This window comes from Heliangelus exortis, chromosome 18, assembly GCF_036169615.1.
Source record: "Heliangelus exortis chromosome 18, bHelExo1.hap1, whole genome shotgun sequence".
Taxonomy (NCBI): Eukaryota; Metazoa; Chordata; class Aves; order Apodiformes; family Trochilidae; genus Heliangelus; species Heliangelus exortis.
This window is the reverse complement of record NC_092439.1, coordinates 1207083-1228445: the sequence shown is the minus strand read 5'-3', so window position 1 is coordinate 1228445 and position 21363 is coordinate 1207083. Positions and strand designations below refer to the sequence as shown.

The 21363-nt window shown below is 46.6% G+C and overlaps 2 protein-coding genes across 2 annotated transcripts; both read right to left on the bottom strand.

Annotated features, from left to right (window-relative positions):
• Positions 1-2486: 2486 nt before the first annotated feature.
• Positions 2487-3616, bottom strand: LOC139804472 (olfactory receptor 8U3-like). Its single transcript, XM_071761734.1, has one exon. It carries the CDS (start codon positions 3543-3545, stop codon positions 2550-2552), a length of 996 nt encoding a protein of 331 aa, XP_071617835.1. The 5' UTR covers positions 3546-3616; the 3' UTR covers positions 2487-2549.
• Positions 3617-19766: 16150 nt separating this feature from the next.
• Positions 19767-20863, bottom strand: LOC139804496 (olfactory receptor 5G3-like). Its single transcript, XM_071761762.1, has one exon. It carries the CDS (start codon positions 20726-20728, stop codon positions 19805-19807), a length of 924 nt encoding a protein of 307 aa, XP_071617863.1. The 5' UTR covers positions 20729-20863; the 3' UTR covers positions 19767-19804.
• Between the last annotated feature and the right edge of the window lie 500 nt (positions 20864-21363).

Genomic DNA, 21363 nt, shown 5'->3' with positions numbered 1-21363 from the left:
TCCAGAAGGATTTCCCTGGGGCTTTTTCATTTCTTGGGCTACACCCAAGGTTTGTAGAGGAGGGAAAGCAACTTAAAAAAATCACCCACACTCAACTTCAGGACCAAAAAAAAAATTATTTGTTTTATTTCAAAGGTTTCTTTGAAAAAATTATCCATGGCAAGCAAAAGGAAACTGCAAGGGCAGGGTGTGGGTCTGCCAGAGCTCCAGCCCACTCCCTGCTGCCTTTGCTCCACCAGGATTTGGCTGCTCAGGGGGAAAAGGAGGATCTAAAATCCTCTCCCTTCCCAGCACTTGGGTCCTTCCCATCCCTGAGCTCCATTCCTGGCAGAGCAGAGCTCAGACTGGAGGTGTCCCCATTGACCACTTTGATGACCCCCACAGCAGCCCAGCTGCCACCTCACCTCCTGGCTCAGACCTAAAACTCCTGGAAAATTCACTGAACATCCTCCTAATCCTGGGAACATCCCCAGAGGACTTTCAGCAAGGGAAAACAGGAGCTCAGCCCCTGCTTGGGTGGATGTGGGCAGGACAAAGCCACCATTCAGCTCTCTGAAGCCTGTTTATTACTTTCCTGTAATATTTAAATAAGAAATAATATTTATTTGAAGTCGTAGTTAAATGACATTTGTTCTGCCCCTGTGTGGTCACTGCACGTGCTGGTTCAAGGAGAAATGTGACCTCCAAGTGTCCTGCTCCCAGGTCCAGCCACTCCCTGCTTCCTGGAGGTGCCATATCCAAGACTCCATCTTCAAGGTTCCATATCTAAGACTCCTTCTTGAAGGTTCCATATCCAACCCTCCCTCTCAAAGGTTCCATCTCTAACCCTCCTTTTTTGAAGACACCATATCTAAGACTCTTTCTTGAAGGTGCCATATCCAACCCTCCTTCTTTGAAGATAAAATATCTAAAACTCCTTCTTGAAGGTGCCATATCTAAAACTTCTTCTTGAAGGTTCCATATCCAACCCTCTTTCTTGAAGGTTCCATATCCAACTCTCCCTCTCAAAGGTTCCATATCTAAACCTCCTTCTTTGAAGATAAAATATCTAAGACTCCTTCTTGAAGGTTCCATATCTAAAACTTCTTCTTGAAGGTTCCATATCCAAGACTCCTTCTTGAAGGTTCTATATCCAACCTTCCCTTTTGAAGGTGCCATCTCTAACCCTCCTTTTTTGAAGACACCATATCTAAGGCTCTTTCTTGAAGGTGCCATATCCAACCCTCCTTCTTTGAAGATAAAATATCTAAAACTCCTTCTTGGAGGTTCCATATCTAAAACTTCTTCTTGAAGGTGCCATATCCAACCCTCTTTCTTGAAGGTTCCATATCTAACTCTCCTTTTTTGAAGATGCCATGTCTAAGACTCCTTCTTTGAAGTTTCCTTATCTAAAACTCCTTCTTGAAGGTGCCATATCCAACTCTCCCTCTCAAAGGTTCCATATCTAACCCTCCTTCTTTGAAAATAAAATATCTAAGACTCCTTCTTGAAGGTTCCATATCCAAGACTCCTTGAAGGTGCCATATCCAACCCTCCCTCTCAAAGGTTCCATATCTAACCCTCCTTTTTTGAAGACACCATATCTAAGGCTCCTTCTCGAAGGTTCCATATCTAAAACTCCTTCTTTAAAGATGCAATAGCTAAGACTCTTTCTTGAAGGTGCCATATCCAACCCTCCTTTTTTGAAGATGCCATATTTAAGACTTCTTCTTGAAGGTTCCATACCTAAAACTCCTTCTTTGAAGGTGCCATATCCAACTCTCCCTCTCAAAGGTTCCATCTCTAACCCTCCTTCTTTGAAGACACCATATCTAAGGCTCCTTCTTGAAGGTTCCATATCTAAAACTTCTTCTTGAAGGTGCCATATCCAACCCTCCCTCTCAAAGGTTCCATCTCTAACCCTTCTTTTTTGAAGATGCCATATCTAAGACTTCTTCTTGAAGGTTCCATATCTAACTCTTCTTCTTTAAAGATGCAGTATCTAAGACTCCTTCTTGAAGGTTCTATATCCAACTCTCCCTTTTGAAGGTTCCATCTCTAACCCTCCTTTTTTGGAGACACCATATCTAAGGCTCCTTCTTGAAGGTTCCATATCCAAGACTCCTTCTTTGAAGGTGCCATATCCAACCCTCCCTCTCAGAGGTTCCATATCTAACCCTCCTTCTTTGAAGATAAAATATCTAAGACTCTTTATTGAAGGTTCCATATCCAACTCTCTTTATTGAAGGTTCCATATCCAACTCTCTTTGTTGAAGGTTCCATATCTAACTCTCCTTCTTCGAAGATGCAATGTCTAAGACTCCTTCTTGAAGGTGCCATATCCAACCCTCCCTCTCAAAGGTTCCATCTCTAACCCTCCTTCTTTGAAGACACCATATCTATGACTCCTTCTTCAAGGTTCCATATCTAACCCTCCTTTTTTGAAGACACCATATCTAAGACTTCTTCTTGAAGGTTCCATATCCAAGACTCCTTCTTTGAAGGTGCCATCTCTAACCCTCCTTCTTTGAAGATAAAATATCCAAGGCTCCTTCTTGAAGGTGCCATCTCTAACCATGGAGGGGTCCCCCCCTCCTTTCAGGAGCCTGGGAGCCACGGGTGGCCAAGGAGAGGACTCTCCCTCTTGCTTTCCTCATGGCTCTCTTCATGTCTGCGTTTCTCAGGCTGTAGATGAGGGGGTTGAGCATGGGGATTGCCACAGAGTAGAGCATGGAGACCACCTTGTCGTCCTCCAAGGAGTGCCTGGAGCTGGGCCTCAGGTACATGAAGAGGGAGCTGCCATAGTAGAGAGTGATGGAGACCAAGTGGGAGGCACAAGTGGAGAAGGTTTTGCGGGAAGCGGGCGGGGAGCGCATCCGGAAGACGGCGGCGAGGACCCGGGAGTAGGAGGTGACGATGAAGGCCGTGGTGCTCAGCACGTTGAAGCCCACCAGAGCAGAAACCACCAGCTCGCTGAGGTGGGTGTCAGAGCAGGAGAGGGCCAGGAGGGGGGGACCATCACAGAAGAAGTGATCGATCTTCTTGGAGCGGCAGAAAGGGAGATGAAATATGGCGACCGTGTGGATGGTGGAGCTGATGACCCCAGCGAGGTAGGCCCCGGCCACCAAGCCAACACAGAGCCTCTGGGACATGAGCACAGAGTAGAGCAAGGGGTTACAGATGGCCACAAAACGATCGTAGGCCATGGCAGCCAGGATGTAGCACTCGGTGGTGGCACAAGTGGCAAAGGAGAAGAGTTGAGTGACGCATCCGGGGAAGGAAATCCCCGGCTTGGCCACCACCAAACTCCACAAGGCCTGAGGGATGATGGTGGAGGAGTAACAGATGTCCAGGAGAGACAAGTGGCTGAGGAAGAAGTACATGGGGGTGTGGAGGCCCAAATCCAGCCTGATCAACACAACCACACCCAGGTTCCCTGCCAGGGTCACCGCGTAGATGGTGAAGAAGACAAAGAAACAAAGCAGCCGCAGCTCTGCCCGCTCCGTGAAGCCCAGGAGGACAAACCCAGGGGCAGAAGTCTCATTAAATTCAACGAGATTGGACATCAGAGCAGCTCAGCTTGGGGCTTCCAAACGGAAACGTCAACCAGCATCTGCCAAGAACCTTAAGGAGGTCAATTTTGGTTGGTTTAAGTCAATTTGAAGTCTAAAACCTCAAGTTCTCCAGGCGGGGCTCCTCGTTTGGTGACTGCAGCACACTTGGAGGTGGGTGGACAATTGAAGGTGGAGAAAGAGGGGGAAAAAAAGCAAGAATGAACAACTGGGCTGTTTCTGTTCCTCTCAAGCTGTTCACATGTGGAAGTCCAAGATTTTCACCCAAGCTGCTGGGATTTATTGATTATTTCTCAGCTTCCAGTGTGAGAACATGGGGGATAAATTTCTGCTCCCTCCGTCCCAGGAAGATCATTTTGAGGTGGAAGCACTGAAAAAAATAAATCAAATCCCAGCCTGCTTCGGGTTGAAAGGACCTTAAAGACCACCCAGTCCCACCCCCCTGCCATGGGACACCTCCAAGCCCCATCCAGCCTGACCCTCAACAACTTTCTGGGGCAACCTGGGTCTCACCACCCTCACGGCGAAGAATTTCTTCCTAAGCTCTCATCTCCATCATCTTGAAACCCTTCCCCCTCATCACCCTGTGGAACACAACTTTCTGGAGGAGGATTTTATTTTATTTTTTTTCCCTCCAGAAGGATGGTGCAGAGCTGAGCTTGGTCTGAGCCAGGGTTTATCCCACCTCCCCCTTCTCACTTGCGAGGTGGCGACTGAGCTGGGAGAGAAATTCCAGCTGGCTCTGTCCCTGCTCCCCGAGGAGACACCAGCTGCTCCCCCAGCCATGCTCTAGGAGACAGCTTGAATAAACAAACATTGATTTTTTTTGGGGTCCAGGAGAACATTCATCATCTCCTGACAGAGCCACAGCAGAGACCAAGGCCCGAGGGCTCGGCACACGGATCCCCACTGACACCCAAATTATTTGCTGACCTTCTGGCTGAACTTCAGGTCAAGCTCCAGCCCCACACGTCTCATTTCAGGTGTCCCCCGAGCAATGGGGTTGGTCTCCTGCTCGTTATTCAGAAGGATTTCAGAGGCAAAGCAACCTCCCAGACACCCGCCCGGCGCTGGAGGACACGAGGGGAAGGATGAGGATTGAGTTGGTTGGGGTTGGGGTCGGGGTTGGAGCTGGGGTTGGGGTCAGAGTCGGAGTCAGGGTTGGGGTCGGGGTTGGAGTTGGAATTGGAATTGGGGTTGGGGTCGGGGTTGAAGCTGGGGTTGGAGTTGGAGTTGGGGTTGGGATTGGGGTCGGGGTTGGGGTCGGGGTTGGAGCTGGGGTTGGAGTTGGAGTTGGGGTTGGGGTCGGAGTTGGGGTCGGGGTCGGAGTTGGGGTCGGGGTCGGAGTTGGGGTCGGGGTCGGGGTTGGGGTCGGAGTTGGGGTCGGGGTTGGGATTGGGGTTGGGATTGGGGTCAGGGTCGGAGTTGGGATTGGGATTGGGGTCGGGGTTGTGTCCACCTGGCCGCAGACATTGGAGAACTGACCTGAATTTCACAACGAATCCAGCTTCACCTTTGTTCTGTTTAGTTTTTTGGGTTGTTTTTGTTTTTTTTTCCCCTTCCCTAAGGAAGCTTTGCAGGAAGCAGTGGGAGAGGTGAACCCGGGGCTTGTTGGCCAGGAACCACCTCTCCCTGCAGCTTGAAGATGCGGCTGGAATGGAGAGAAATCAAATGAATGGAGAGAAATGAAACGAAGCTGGAGCCTGGGATCAGGTGGTGCCCAGCTCAGCAGCCAGGACCTGGCTCTGCTGAACCCATCCAGCAACCCCCAGGCCCTTTATCTTTGTCCTCCTGGGGCAGAACCTTCCCTTGGGCCACCTCCTTCCCCTCGAGTCTCCAGTTTCTCGGGCAAGGCAGCTCCAAGAGCCTCCTCCTCCTCCCCTAGGAGCAGCCCAGGAGCCCATCCTTGGTGTTTCCCGAGATTTATTCGGGATTTTTCGGGCTCTGAGGAGGATCAGCTGCTTCTCAGGGTCTTGCAGGTGGTGAGAGGAGAAGTGTCCTGTTCCCAGGATGGGCACCATCCCCCCCCCTGCCAGCACACCCTGCTCTGCCCCTCCTGGTATTCCCAGAACTGGGGAAAATAAACCCAAAGCAAACGTCCTAAAACCCCCCTAAACCTCCCCCCTCAGCCTCAGGGGTGGCTCAACCCCTGCCAAGCCCAGATGGGTCTCCAGAACTCCCACTGCCAGGTCAGGAGGGTTTTTAAAAAAAAAAAAAAAAATTAATACCAGAAAGTGTCATTTGGCCAATAGCAACTCAAAACCTTTTCATATTTCATATATCCTAAAAAAAAAAATAAAATTCCCCATTAGGACTGATTGCAGCAGCCCTGCTCAGAACCTTGATTTTTTTCCCCCCCCAACTTTGTTCTTTTCAGAAAGGAAAAGAAAAAAAGAAGAGGAAAAGGAAAGGGAAAGGGAAAGGGAAAGGGAAAGGGAAAGGGAAAGGGAAAGGGAAAGGGAAAGGGAAAGGGAAAGGGAAAGGGAAAGGGAAAGGGAAAGGGAAAGGGAAAGGGAAAGGGAAAGGGAAAGGGAAAGGGAAAGGGAAAGGGAAAGGGAAAGGGAAAGGGAAAGGGAAAGGGAAAGGGAAAGGGAAAGGGAAAGGGAAAGGGAAAGGGAAAGGGAAAGGGAAAGGGAAAGGGAAAAAGGAAAAAAGGAAAAAAGGAAAAAAGGAAAAAAGGAAAAAAGGAAAAAAGGAAAAAAGGAAAAAAGGAAAAAAGGAAAAAAGGAAAAAAGAAAAAAGAAAAAAGAAAAAAGAAAAAAGAAAAAAGAAAAAAGAAAAAAGAAAAAAGAAAAAGGAGAAAGGAGAAAGGAGAAAGGAGAAAGGAGAAAGGAGAAAGGAGAAAGGAGAAAGGAGAAAGGAGAAAAAGGAAAAAGGAAAAAGGAAAAAGGAAAAAGGAAAAAAAGAAAAAAAGAAAAAAAGAAAAAAAGAAAAAAAGAAAAGGAAAAAAAAGAAAAAAGAAAAAAAAATATTCCTTGTAGCTCTCTAGGAAAGCTTTGCCTTAGGTCACCATTTAAAAACGAAAATGATCCCTTTGGGTTGGGTGTGGTTGGGCTCAGGAGACTGGAGAGGAGAAGAATTCCCCAGGCCTCCAGGTCACAAAAACCCCAAAACTCACCCCAGAGCTGCCCCGAGGCAACAGAAAACCCGAAGCCTCATCTCTGATCACCCAATTTTGTCCTTTTTTGTTTGTTTTTTTTTTAAACAGGCTCAGGAGTGGGGGCAGAAATTATCTCAAGGGGCTGAACTTTGATTTATTGATAATTTCCTGAACAAACCCAATCCAGGTCACCCCAAGGCTCACCAGCACCTAAAAAAAGGAGTTTTGACCTCTAAAAAAATTGGTATTTCCAAAAGCACCCAATAGATGGTGACAATACCTCAGAAATCTTGCTTGGGATCTTTTTTCCGAGCCATTATTTAGGATTTCTCCCCTCTCCATCCTTTTTTTTGCGTGTTTGGAGCCCTGGGAGGTGACACTGGGACAGGGAAGGGAGAGAAATGAGTTGCTGAACCCCTTTTTTCCTAAGTACTGTAATATTTTTTCATCCCTTTTTTGTTTTTTTCATAATTTTTTAAGGTTTATTTTTAATTATTCTATTTTTCATCCTTTTATTCTGTTCATTTTTAATTCTTCTGTTATTTTATCCTTTTTTCTTTATTTTTATTTATTCTATTTTTTCATCTTTTTATTCTGTTCATTTTTAATTCTTGTTTTTTAATCCTTTTTTCTTTATTTTTAATTATTCTATTTTTTCAGCCTTTTATTCTGTTCATTTTTAATTCTTGTTTTTTAATCCTTTTTTCTTTATTTTTATTTATTCTATTTTTTCATCTTTTTATTCTGTTCATTTTTAATTCTTGTTTTTTAATCCTTTTTTCTTTGTTTTTAATTATTCTATTTTTTCATCTTTTTAGTCTGTTCATTTTTAGTTCTTGTGTTATTTTATCCTTTTTTCTTTATTTTTATTTATTCTATTTTTTCATCTTTTTATTCTGTTCATTTTTAATTCTTGTTTTTTAATCCTTTTTCTTTGTTTTTAATTATTCTATTTTTTCATCTTTTTAGTCTGTTCATTTTTAGTTCTTGTGTTATTTTATCCTTTTTTCTTTATTTTTAATTATTCTATTTTTTCAGCCTTTTATTCTGCTCATTTTTAATTCTTGTTTTTTAATCCTTTTTCCTTTCTTTTTAATTATTCTATTTTTTCACCCTTCTATTCTGTTCATTTTTAATTCTTCTGGGTTTTTATCCTTTTTTCTTTATTTTTAATTATTCTATTTTTTCATCCTTCTATTCTGTTCATTTTTAATTCTTGTTTTTTAATCCTTTTTCCTTTATTTTCCTTTATTTCCTTTTTGGTTTGGCTCAGGGTTCCTGTTTATTTTTAATTACTTTTCCACCCCCTCCAAACCCCCCTTTTGCTTTTTGGGTTTTAACGAAGCGCCGGGGGCATAAATTAAAAAAAGGCCCCAGCAGAACTTTGCCTTGGGGCTTTGGGAGGCAGAAACTCTTCCAGGAAAATAAAAATAATTAATAATTATAATGAAAGGAGAAAGGTGGTGTCCTAAGGGGGGGTGAGGGGGAGAAGAAAGAAAGAAAGAGGGGGGAAAAAAAAGAAAGAAAGAGGGGGGGGAAAAGAAAGAAAGAGGGGGGGAAAAAAAGAAAGAAAGGGGGGAAAAAGAGAAGAAAGGGAGGACAAAAGAGAAGAAAGGGAGGAATAAGAGAAGAAAGGGAGGAAAAAAGAGAAGAAAGGGGGGAAAAAAGAGAAGAAAGGGGGGAAAAAAGAGAAGAAAGGGGGGAAAAAAGAGAAGAAAGGGGGGAAAAAAGAGAAGAAAGGGGGGAAAAAAGAGAAGAAAGGGGGGAAAAAAGAGAAGAAAGGGGGAAAAAAGAGAAGAAAGGGGGGGAAAAAAGAAGAAGGGGGAAAAAAGAAGAAGGGGGAAAAAAGAAGAAGGGGGAAAAAAGAAGAAGGGGGAAAAAAGAAGAAGGGGGAAAAAAGAAGAAAGGGGGGGGAAAAAAGAAGAAGGGGGGGGAAAAAAGAAGAAGGGGGGGAAAAAAAGAAAGGGGGAAAAAAAGAAAGGGGGAAAAAAAGAAAGGGGGAAAAAAAGAAAGGGGGAAAAAAGAAAGAAAGGGGGGGAAAAAGAAAGAAAGGGGGAAAAAAGAAGAAAGGGGAAAAAAGAAGAAAGGGGGGGGAAAGAAGAAAGGGGGGGGAAAAAAGAAGAAGGGGGGGAAAAAAGAAGAAGGGGGGGGAAAAAAGAAAGGGGGAAAAAAAGAAAGGGGGAAAAAAAGAAAGGGGGAAAAAAAGAAAGAAAGGGGGGGAAAAAGAAAGAAAGGGGGGGAAAAAGAAAGAAAGGGGGGGAAAAAGAAAGAAAGGGGAAAAAAGAAGAAAGGGGGGGGAAAAGAAGAAAGGGGGGGGGAAAAAAGAAGAAGGGGGGAAAAAAAGAAAGGGGGAAAAAAAGAAAGGGGGAAAAAAAGAAAGGGGGAAAAAAAGAAAGGGGGAAAAAAAGAAAGGGGGAAAAAAAGAAAGGGGGAAAAAAAGAAAGAAAGGGGGGGAAAAAGAAAGAAAGGGGGGGAAAAAGAAAGAAAGGGGGAAAAAAGAAGAAAGGGGGGGGAAAAGAAGAAAGGGGGGGAAAAAGAAAGGGGAAAAGAAAGAGGAGGAAAGAGGCCCGTGCACCATCCAGAGGCAAATGTAGAACAAATTCATCCCACACGGCTAAAACCTGACTACAACATGGCCAATAATCCACAGGATCTACCTCCAATAATCCACAGAATTTATCTCCAATAATCCACAGAATCTACCTCCAATAATCCACAGAATCTACCTCCAATAATCCACAGGATCTATCTCCAATAATCCACAGAATTTATCTCCAATAATCCACACAACCTCTCTCCAATCATCTCCCATCCCAGAGAGCTGAGACCTGGGCCAAGTTCACCCCAGAAATCCAAGGTCTGGGCAGCTCCAGCATCAGGAACTGGGGGGGCAAAGGAGCCCCCCAGGGGGGGCACAGCTCCTGAACTGGAAACCAGTATGAACCTTGCCTGGAGGAACCAGAACCAGAACCTGGGGCTGGGCTTAAATAGAGCTCCTGGGCAAAGGGGCAGAGGGTGGGATGGAGGCTCCAGCTGAGGTTGGTCAGGGCCATCAAGGCCAATTAGTTCACCCAGGTAATTAATTAATCATCTTTGGCAACACCCATTTCACACCCTGGGATGTGGTGCCAGCCCAGTGTCACCAGTTCAGGTGTGGAGGTCCTGGGTACCCAAATGGGACCAGTCCTGGAAAACAGGGGCAGCAGCAGCTCCAACCTCACCTGGGCTGCAGGAACCACCTGGGGAACCTCTGAAAGGCCTGAAATGTCCCGAAATCCATTTCCAGGGTGGCACCAAGCTCAGCCCAAAGCCCCTGAGTGATCCACGAGTGCTCATTGCCATGAGTGGGGGCTCCTGATGCCCTTCAGACACCCAAAGGGCTTCCAGAACTCTGTTGCACCTTCTTTTTTTCCCTTTTTTTTCCCCCTTCTTTTTTTCCCTTTTTTCCCCCCTTCTTTATTATATTTTTCCTTTTTTTTCCTTCTTTATTTCCTTTTTTTTCCTTTTTTTCCCCCTTTTTTCTTCTTTATTTCCTTTTTTCTTTTTTCCCCTTTTTTCCCTTGTTTCCCTTTTTTTCCTTCTTTATTTCCTTCTTTTTTTTTTTTCCTTTTTTCCTTCTTTACTTCCTTTTTTTCTTTTTTCCCTTTTTTTAATTTATCCTTTTTTATTTTATTTATCCTGCCAAGGGTTCTGCTTTTCAGATGGGTTTGCTTTTCATCCACTCAGAACCTCAGGGTCCCCCTCAGGTTTTAGGGTGACCCTCCCAGTTCTAGCAGAAAAGGGGGAAAAGCAAGGATTCAGGGATTCCTGGGATAAATGAGTCGTATCCATGATTAAAAGAGACTTCCCAAAGTTTGAACCAGAATGCACACAAATGTATATTAAATTCTATTACAAATATATATCAAAATATAAATATATTAAGATATAAATATATAAAATATATAGCACATAAAAATATATAAAATGTATTTCAGATGTTGGAAAGATCTAGGAAAACCAATCTAGAAAGGAATCCAGAAAACTCTCCAGAAAGCCAACGAGGGGATTTAGAGAGATGGTCCAGAAAGGGAATAAAAAAGGATCCAGAAAGGGATCCTGTAAAAAGCAATCTAGAAAAAAAATTAAAAATTTAGGAAAATCTAGAAAACTGTCTAGGAGTGGGTCTAGCAAATTATCTGGAAATCATTCCAGAGATCAATCCAGAAATGGGTCAGGAAGGGGCTCTAGAAATCAATCCAGAATTTTCCCCTTGGCTTGGGAACAGATCCTTTGTGTTTGGGAACCCCTGAGCTGCAGGGGTTAACCCAGACAGACTCCTCAGATGTGCCTGGAGTTTAATTAATTCAAGTTTCCTCCCCAATCCGTTTCATTCAGCAGCGTCCTGAGGAGGAAATCAAAAGGAATTAAAAGGTGTGAAATGAACCCTCTGGTGGCATCAACACCGGGGCCTGGGCTGGTGAGGACACCCCAGCCAGTTCCTGGCCTGATTTGGGATCTCTCGTTGGGCACCTGAGAAGGAACCCGCCAGGAACTGGGAAACATCTTTTTTTTTTTTTTTTTTGAGAAATAAAAAGCTCGTTGTGGAGCTGCGGTGTTTTGGGGTTTTTTTAAATATTATTTTTTTTTCCCCCCAAGTTATTTGTAGGTACCTCAGGGCCTTGGCATCCGAGCTGGGGAGTCTGAGAATGATTTGGATGTCACCTACAGTGTTGCCTTCTTCACTTGGTCATCCACCACCCTATGGCCTGGTGGAGTAGGAAAAAAAAAAAAACAAAAAACCAACAGTTTTGCTCCAAAATAAACACCCAAAATATCCGAATTTTGCCTGAAAGTTCCCACTTCTCCCCAGTCAGCTGCAGAGTGGTGAGGATCTCTTGTGGCCTGACAGACAACTTCATCCTGACCTCCAACTTCATCCTCCCCTCATCCTCATCCTCATCCTCATCCTTCATCCTCATCCTCATCCTCATCCTCCCCTCATCCTCATCCTCCCCTCATCCTCATCCTCATCCTCATCCTTCATCCTCATCCTCATCCTCCTCCTCATCCTCCCCTCATCCTCATCCTCCCCTCATCCCATCCTCATCCTCATCCTCATCCTCATCCTCATCCTCCCCTCATCCTCATCCTCATCCTCATCCTCATCCCCATCCTCCCCTCATCCCCATCCTCATCCTCATCCTTCATCCTCATCCTCATCCTCATCCTCCCCTCATCCTCATCCTCATCCTTCATCCTCATCCTCATCCTCCCCTCATCCTCATCCTCATCCTCATCCTCACATCCCAAGCCTCCATCTTGGTCACTCCCCTCCCCACCATCACCCCCCACCATGGCTCCATCTCCTGCACCTCCTGGCCCAGCTTCACCTCTATCCTGGGGAGGGACAAACTGGTCCCTCTGCTGAACCCCTTCATCTACAGCCTGAGGAACCAGGAGCTGAAGGAGGCCCTGAAGAGGACATTGGTGAGGAGACAGCTTCCTAAGAGAAAAAAAAAAAACCCAGGGATTACATCCCCAGGGATGTGTTTGGCAATGTGGAATGTTTTTCTTTGGGTTTCCAGGAGGATGCAGCACAGGACCATCAGCTCTTCTGATCCTCCAGATGGACAGGAGATGTCACTGGGCAGGCAGACCTCCTCTCCTTCCCACCTTTCCCCATAAACCTGTCCTAAAAACTGGGAGTTTAGGAGCTGCTCACCCCATCTTCTTCACCTGGATTGAATTTCCCTTCCCTGGGCCCCAGCCAGCAGCTCAGGTGGGGCTCCAGGTGTCATGAGCTCCTCCTGAAGTGTCCTCATTCTTTCTTCACCCTGCTGTGTTGCACCACCTGGACATATTTTTCCTGCTCCTGGACTGTTTTCCCAGTGAAATGTTCCCAGCAGTGTGGACAGGGAGGGGCACATTGGAAGAACCAACATCAGGAAGAGCAGAGACTCAACCTGGGCTTGAGTTGAGTTTTGGGTTGAGTTGAGTTTTGAGTTGAGTTTTGATTTGAGTTGCTCTGAGTTGAGTTGAGTTGAGATGAATTGAGATGAGTTGAGATGAGTTGAGTTGAGTTGAGTTGAGTTGAGATGAGTTGAGATGAGTTGAGTTGAGATGAGTTGAGATGAGTTGAGTTGAGTTGAGTTGTGTTGAGATGAATTGAGTTGAGTTGAGAGTTGAGAGTTGAGTTGAGAGTTGAGTTGAGTTGAGTTGAGATGAATTGAGTTGAGATGACTTGAGATGACTTGAGTTGAGTTGTTCTGTGTTGAGTTGAGTTGAGTTGAGCTGAGTTGAGTTGAGATGAATTGAGTTGAGTTGTTCTGAGTTGCGTTGAGTTGAGTTGGGTTGAGTTGAGTTGAGAGTTGAGTTGAGTTGGGTTGAGTTGAGAGTTGGGTTGAGTTGAGTTGAGTTGAGTTGAATTGAGTTGAGTTGAGTTGAGTTGAGTTGAGTTGGGTTGAGTTGGGTTGAGTTGAGAGTTGAGTTGAGTTGAGTTGAGTTGAACTGAGTTGAACTGAGTTGAGTTGAGTCGAGTTGAGTTGGGTTGAGTTGAGTTGAGTTGAGAGTTGAGTTGAGTTGAGTTGAGTTGAGTTGAGTTGGGTTGAGTTGGGTTGGGTTGAGTTGAGTTGAGTTGAGCTGAGTTGAGCTGAGTTGAGCTGAGTTGGGTTGAGTTGAGGTGCCCCTCACAGACCATTACGAGGCTCCCAGCACAGAGGTGGCCCCAGCCCTCTCCAGCACAGCTGAAGCTGTTCCCCTCCCAGAGCAAGAAGTGCTCCTCAGGGACCCTTCCAGGAGTCATCACCTTAACGAGACCTTCTGGGCTTCACCAAGGAAAGTTTCTTAATCCCCACAGAAGCTTCTCAGAGTCAACTTTCCTCCTGCTCCTTAACGAGCCACCAGAGACCAATTAATGGGGCTGCCAGGAAAGAAACTTTCTGCCTTCCGAATGCCAAAGGGAACTTGGCAGCTGCCATGGACACCAGAACCAAAGCCACGGAGCTGGAGGGGCCGTGTGCTGGAATGTGAAGGATCCCAGGGAGGGAGGGATGGATGGATGGAGGGAGGGAGGGATGGAGGGATGGATGGATGGATGGATGGAGGGATGGATGGAGGGATGGATGGATGGATGGATGGATGGAGGGAGGGATGGAGGGAGGGATGGAGGGATGGATGGAGGGATGGATGGATGGATGGATGGAGGAGGGATGGAGGGATGGATGGAGGGATGGAGGGATGGATGGAGGGAGGGATGGATGGATGGATGGATGGATGGATGGATGGATGGAGGGAGGGATGGAGGGATGGATGGAGGGATGGAGGGATGGATGGAGGGAGGGATGGAGGGAGGGAGGGAGGGATGGAGGGATGGAGGGATGGAGGGATGGAGGGATGGAGGGATGGAGGGATGGAGGGAGGGAGGGAGGGAGGGAGGGAGGGAGGGAGGGAGGGATGGGTGGAGGGAGGGAGGGATGGATGGAGGGATGGATGGATGGATAGGGATGGATGGAGGGATGGAGGGATGGAGGGATGGATGGAGGGAGGGATGGAGGGATGGAGGGATGGAGGGATGGAGGGATGGAGGGAGGGAGGGAGGGAGGGAGGGAGGGAGGGAGGGAGGGAGGGAGGGATGGAGGGATGAAGGATAATGCTCCCCAAGGTTTCTCTGATTAAAATACCTGATTTAACCTGAAGTTAAATTCCCACTTCCAGGCTCTTCTTCCTTGGTGGGATGAGGGAAGAAAAGTCCAGAGGAGGTCAGGGAGCTGCTGGGAGGGCTGGAGCAGCTCTGGAGCCAGGATGAGAGAGTTGGGGTTGGGCAGGATGGAGAAGAGAAGGGTCCAGGGAGACCTCAGAGACCCTTCCAGTGCCTGGAGGGGCTGCAGGAAAACTGGGGAGGGACTTGGGACAAGGGCCTGGAGGGATGGGATGAGGGGAATGGATTTGAACTGGGAGAGGGGAGATGGAGAGGAGATAATGGGGGTGAAATTCTTTGGGGTGAGGGTGCTGAGCCCCAGGGTGCCCCCAGGAGCTGTGGCTGCCCCATCCCTGGGGGTGCTGAAGGGGGTGGGAATACTGGAATATATTAATATAGAGAAGTAGATAATAATATAATATATATTTTTGAAACTATAAACATAGGAATGCGTAAAATGTATTAAAATACATTAAAAGGTTTAATAATATATATAAGTACCCATTATCTAAAAAGATTAAAATAAATAATATTAGAACATATAAAAATATCTAGATATAATAATGCATAAAGGTATGGCAATATATTAAAATATAATAATGTATTAAAATACAATAATATATAAAGATATAATAATATATTAAAATATCATAATATATAAAGATATAATAATGTATTAAAATGTAATAATATATTAAAATGTAATAATATATTAAAATGTAGTAATATCTTATAATAATATATAAAATATAATAATATATAAAATATAATAATATATAAAATATAATAATATATTAAAATATAATAATGTATAAAGATATAATAATATATTAAAATATAATAATATATAAAGATATAATAATGTATAAAGATATAATAATATATAAAGATATAATAGTATATTAAAATGTAATAATATATTAAAATGTAGTAATATCTTATAATAATATATTAAAATGTAATAATATATTAAAATGTAGTAATATCTTATAATAATATATAAAATATAATAATATATAAAATATAAGAATATATTAAAATATAATAATGTATAAAGATATAATAATATATTAAAATATAATAATATTTAAATATGTAATACTATAAACATACAAATATATATGGATTTATGAAACCATATTTCAACTGCATTAAAATATATTATCATGTATAATATATAAAATATATACAATATAAATATATTTAATATACATCAATCATATAAACATAATATGTAAATCTATTAATATATATAGAGATAAATATAGATATAAAAGCATTAAAGCAGATCACCAGAAGACCAGATCCATCCCTCTCTTGGAATACTTGATTTATCTCTTGGGATCACAGAGAATCCAAAAGAGCTGCTGCAAGGAGTGGGGATTCCAGGCTCAGGAGCTGCTCAGGGATTGGGGAAGGGGCTCAGATGCTGCTGGGGGGAGGAAGAGGAGGAGAAACCCTCAGCCCCCCTCCTGCTGGGATTTATTTCCCCATCATCATGGTGGGCACCAACCCAAGGGGAGGGGGGTTGGGATCCACCTGATTTACCAGTTCATTTCTGTAAATTTAATTAATTGACACCCAAAGCAACTTTTCAGCCACCTGGAGCTCCTCAGGGTGGAGCAAACCAGGGAAGTTTTTCCAGATAAATTCCTCTCCCCCCAATGTGGGGTTGGGAAAGAGCTGAGATGAATCAAAGGCTCCAGAAGAGGAACCCCTGGTGAGAAATCAGATGGAAAAAACTGCCCTGAACCTGGTGACTCCTGATCACAGTGACTCAACCCTTGGAAAGCTGGAAGCAGAAATTATTAGTAATAATTAAAATAAATTATTTGGGGTGGGTTTTTTTGGGGGGGGTGGTGGAAAATGGAGTTTGCCTGGATGGAGATAAAGAAGCAGGAGGGGAGATGCTTGGGGGAGGTTTGGCCAACGTGAAAAGTCAAAACGAGGTGGGCACAACCTCTGGGCAGAGGGGGGGGTTTGGGGTTTGGGGTTTGGGGTTTGGGGAACCCCCCCGGGAGAACCCAGGATTGCTCAGACCAAGTCTGGAAAGGCTCCTCCTGGCCACCTCGAGTGATTTTGTCACAAGGGACAAATCCCTGTGCAGAGAGGAGACCCAGCCAGGAGTGCTCTGTACAGATGGATGTGTCTGCCAAGAGAATCCTGCTTTTTCAGTTTGCCACTTTCTTGGTTTTAATTCTTTTTCCCTCCTTTTCCATTCCCACCTCAAGAGGTTTCCCACCCGAGCTCCTCCAGGCAGCCCTGGCAGGGATGAAGCTCCCCAGGAGTTGTCCCCAAGGGAGGGGACACCTCCCCCAGGCATGAGGTGGCACAGGGAGCTCACCCTTGGGTACTTCTTCTCCAAGGATCCCAACCAGTACTTTTTTTCCTTCTTTTTCTTCTTTTTCCACTTCTTCTCTTCTTTTCTTCTTCTCTTTTTTCTTCTTCTTTTCTTCTCTTCTTTCTTTGCTTCTCCTTTCTTTCCTTCTTTCTTTCCTTCTTTCCTCCTTCTTCTTTCCTCCTTCTTCTTTCCTCCTTTCTTTCCTCCTTTCCTCCTTCTTTTCTCCTTTTTTCCCTCCTTTTTCTTCCCTCCTTTCTTCCCTCCTTCTTCTTCCCTCCTTTTTCTTCCCTCCTTTTTCTTCCCTCCTTTTTCTTCCCTCCTGTCTTCCCTCCTTTCTTTCCTCCTTTTTCTTCCCTCCTTTTTCTTTCCTCCTTCTTCATTCCTCCTTCTTCTTTCTTTCCTTCATTTCCCCCTCATCCCACCTGCTGGCCTCACACTTTGGTGTTCAGATCACTGATTTTTCTCCCTCTGTCCTTACATTACAAAAACAAAATAAACCCAGAGCCTTCTCCCACGAGAGGTGACCTCAACCCCACGCCTGGATGGTTTCAGAACTTCCTGTTACTATTTCTTCTCACTTCCCTTTTCTCACCACGCCTGACTCTCAGTTTCTTCAGGAAAATTCCTCTTCTCAGAGCAGCTTTTACTTCCCCATTCCTCGGGATGTGGCTCAAGAGCTTCAGTGTGGAAAGTCCCCTGCCCAGCTGCCAACGTTCTGCTGGTGGCTTTGGTGGCTCCTCTGCAGCTTGGAGGCCACCAGAACCTCCACCTCCTTCTCTACCAAGTTGTTCTCCAGCCTGTCCTGGTGTCTGAAATAATTCTTCAACTTGGTGGCCACCAAATCCTCCACCTTCTTCCCTGCCAAGTTGTTCTCCAGCCTGAGATAATTCTTCACCTTGGTGGCCACCAGGTCCTTCACCTTTTTCCCTGCCAAGTTGTTCTCCAGCCTGTCCTGGTGTCTGAAATAATTCTTCACCTTGGTGGCCACCAGAACCTCCACCTTTTTCCGTGCCAAGTTGTTCTCCAGCCTGCCCTGGTGTCTGAAATAATTCTTCACCTTGGTGGTGGCCACCAGATAATTCTTCACCTCCACCTCCTTCTCTACCCCGTTGCTCTCCAGCCTGTCCTGGTTCAATTCTTCCCTGGGGACTCAGCATTTGCCCCTTTTTTGAGGTCTCTCTGATTTCCCACCTGCTCATTTTGGGCCCCAGAGCTGCCCTGAAGAAACCATTTTGCATCGTGGGCTTCCAAATCACCACCTGCCCTGGGATGGGTGTTTGGTGCTTGGGAAAGCAGGAGGGGAGAACCACGGGAGGGGTTGTTCCTTGGAGAAAAGAGCAGCTGATTGCAGACAGGGTCGTGGTGAATTGCTTTGACATCTTTGCTTTAAATTTCCTTTGATATCTTTGGATCACAGAATCCCAGAACGTTTTAGGTTGGAAGAGCCCTCCAAGCTCCTCCAGTCCAACCTCTGACCAACACCAGAGTCAGCTCCCAACCCATGTCCTGAAGGACCAGCTCCAAATACCTTTAAACGCCTCCAGGGATGGGGAGGAGACCCAACCCCAGTTATTTTCCAGCTGGGAAGGAGGGGGCTGCTCTTCCCCTTCACAAACCTCTCACGCCTTGGTGGTCACCTCCTTGTTCCCTCTTTTTGGGGGCTGCTGGAGCTGAGCTCATCTCAGAGACACAAATGACATCTGCCAGCATCCAACCCAGTCCTTCCCAGTGCCACTGCTGGGCTGCACAGTGCAGAGCATCACCCACCCCCCTCCAGAACTGTCCCCCCCAGAACCTTCCCCCTCCCCGGGGTGCTGACACCCCAGGGGTCTGAAGCCAGCTGGGAGCAGCCCTGCCCTGGGTGTCTCCTTGGCTTTGCTCACCCCAACCTTCCCCTTCTCACTTCCCCCTTGCTCCAGGTGTGGGAAATGCACATTTCTCAGGTTCAAAACCTCTTTCTGAGCCACGAGTGGGGGCAAAGGCAGAGACAGGATGGAAGGGAGCAGTGGTAGGATCAGAACTCTTTCCCTCCTTCCTTCCTTCTTCCCCCAGGACCTCAGGAGATTGGGGTTGTTGGGTTTTGGGTTTTTTTTCACTCCAGGGCAGCAAACTGTGTTTAAAAGGAGACACTTTCTCCCCCAATCTCTTTGGAAAACATGAGGGAGATGCCTTGGCCATCGAGTTTCAAGGCCAAACCCAGACTCTGCCTTTCCCAAGGGACATTCCCTGTCCCCAAAGGCTCAAGGGGACAGTGTGGGGGGGGGAAGGGGATGAGTTGGCCAAGGCCACCCCCTCCAGGGCAGGGGGGGCCCAAGGGAGCTGATAAGATAAGACTGGGAGGGCAAAGGGTTAAAGAATAAGCAGGGAATGAGGAGGAAACCTTGGGAACAAAAAAAGGACCCAACTGCTTGGCCCTGTGTGAACTTAATGGCTCAACAAACCTCTTGGAACCTGAGTGGATTTCATCAAGGTCTCCTCAGGGTCCTGGAGGCACCAGCAGCAGCAAAATGTGGGGTTTGAAGAACAGAACCTGAGCTCTTCTGGGCAGGGAACCAGGGAGATGATGGCTTCTGGTGCTGGCAACGGGAGAAGGAAAGGGGTGGAGGAGTGGAGGGAGACTCCTGGCTGGGATCTGCCCTCCAGGGGGATTCATCACTCCCACATCCCAGCTCTGAGATGCTCTCTGGCTGTGTTTGGGTCACCCAGCTGCCTCCTGGAACCTCAGGTTTCAGCTGGGACATTGGGTGCTGGGGAGGTTTCAAGAGGTCTGAGTATGAAGAAGAAAAACTCTTGGATGGTGACACCAGGGCTCCCATGGAGAAGACAAGGGGGGATGGGTGCAAGTTATCCCTGGGGAGCTCCTGATTGGACACCAGAAGGAAATTTTTCACTCTGAGAACAACTGGACATGGGAATGGTCTCCCCAGGGAAGGGGGGGATACCCCAGCACCAGATCTCATCTGACCCAGCTCAGTTCAGGTCCCTCCCAACCTGGGATTCTGTGATTCCTTCAAAGTGCAGAAGCTCCGAGAAATTGTCTCAGTCTGAGCTATTTATTCCAAACCAGAGCAATCCCCCCCTCACACCCCTGCCCATTTCCATTCTCTCTGTCCCCAGACTCACAACGTTCAAGCTCATTTTCTCTTTGTGAGTCTCCTCCAAGCCTCCTTCACCTCCTTGTTCCTCAGGCTGTAGATCAAGGGGTTGAGCATGGGAGTCACCACGGTGTAGAGCACTGCAGCCCATTTATCTTCCCTCGAGCTGTCTGAGCTGGGCTTCAGGTACATAAAAAGTGATGTCCCGTAGAAGATGCTGACAGTGGAGAGGTGGGAGGTGCAGGTGGAGAAGGCTTTGAGTTTCCCTGAGCTGGACTGGATGCTGAGGATGGTGGAGATGATGGCCAGGTAGGAGACGAGGACGATGGAGACGCTGGAGACCCCAAACAAGGAGGCTGAAGTTCTCAGGATGAGGTGGCTGAGGGTGGTGTCAGAGGTTGAGAGGGCAATCAGAGGGGAGATGTCACAGAAGAAGAGGTCGATGGTGCTGGAGCTGCAGAAGGACAAGCTGAGCATGCCGATGGTCTGTCCCACGCCGTTTGCCAAGCCCACCAGGTAGGAGCCAACCACCAGCTGGGAACAGCACTTTGGGGACATGGCAAAGGAGTAGAGGAGGGGCTGGCAAACGGCCACGTAACGATCATAGGCCATGGAGGCCAGGAGGAAACACTCAGCCATCCCAAAGAGGTCGAAAACAAACACCTGAGCTACACACCCCGAGTAAGCAATGGTTCTCTTCTCACCCAGAAAATCCACCAGCATCTTGGGGGTGATGACAGTGGAAGAGCAGAGGTCTGCAAAGGCCAGGTTGCCCAAGAAGTAGTACATGGGGGTGTGAAGCTGAGGGCTGGCCCTGATCAAGGTGATCAGCCCCAGGTTCCCCAGGAGGGACACGAGATAGATGAGCAAGAACATCAGGAAGAGAAGGACCTGAGCCACCGGGTCCTCGGTGAACCCCGTGAAGCTGAACTCAGTGCTGGGGGTGCAGTTGGTCCCTGGCATGGGTTGGATGCTTCCTTTCTGCCTCAGCTCCTTGCTGGAGGTGTCTTCTTCAGCAGGGGGGCATCTCCCAGCTGGAAAACCCTCTCTGGAGTGGGACCTGCTTGGAGACAACGAGAGAAGAGCTAGAGGAAGAATTTAAGCAGAGATCAAGCAGAAACAACTTGCCAGAAATCTCCCAGCAGAGGTGAAACGAGGTGGGCTTGAGCTGGGAAGTCCCATGGCCTGGCACGGGCCTCTGGGTCACCTCTGGACACTGAGCAACCACCTTGGTGAAAAGCTGTAGGAGGTTCCACCCCCGAGCAGCCTTCCCTTGATCCTGCATTTCATCCCCTGCATTCACCCAGCCTGGAACAAAGAGAAACCTGGAGGCTGCTCCTTCATCCTCCTGCTGGCATTTCCCAACCCCTCTCTGCTGGGACCATGAAACCTCCCCCAGGGGTTGACCTTGGCTTCCTCTCCCCCTTTTCAAAGCTTCTGGAGCACTAAAAAGCTTTTTCCAGGTCTATCAGCCTGGCAGCCCCCAGGCCCAGATGAACCATCGCTCCTTGAAAATATTTGAGGGGAGTTGTGGGGTGGAAAAACAACTTCTGGACCTGCCCCACGGACCTGCAATGTCCCCCCCCAAATAAAAGTTC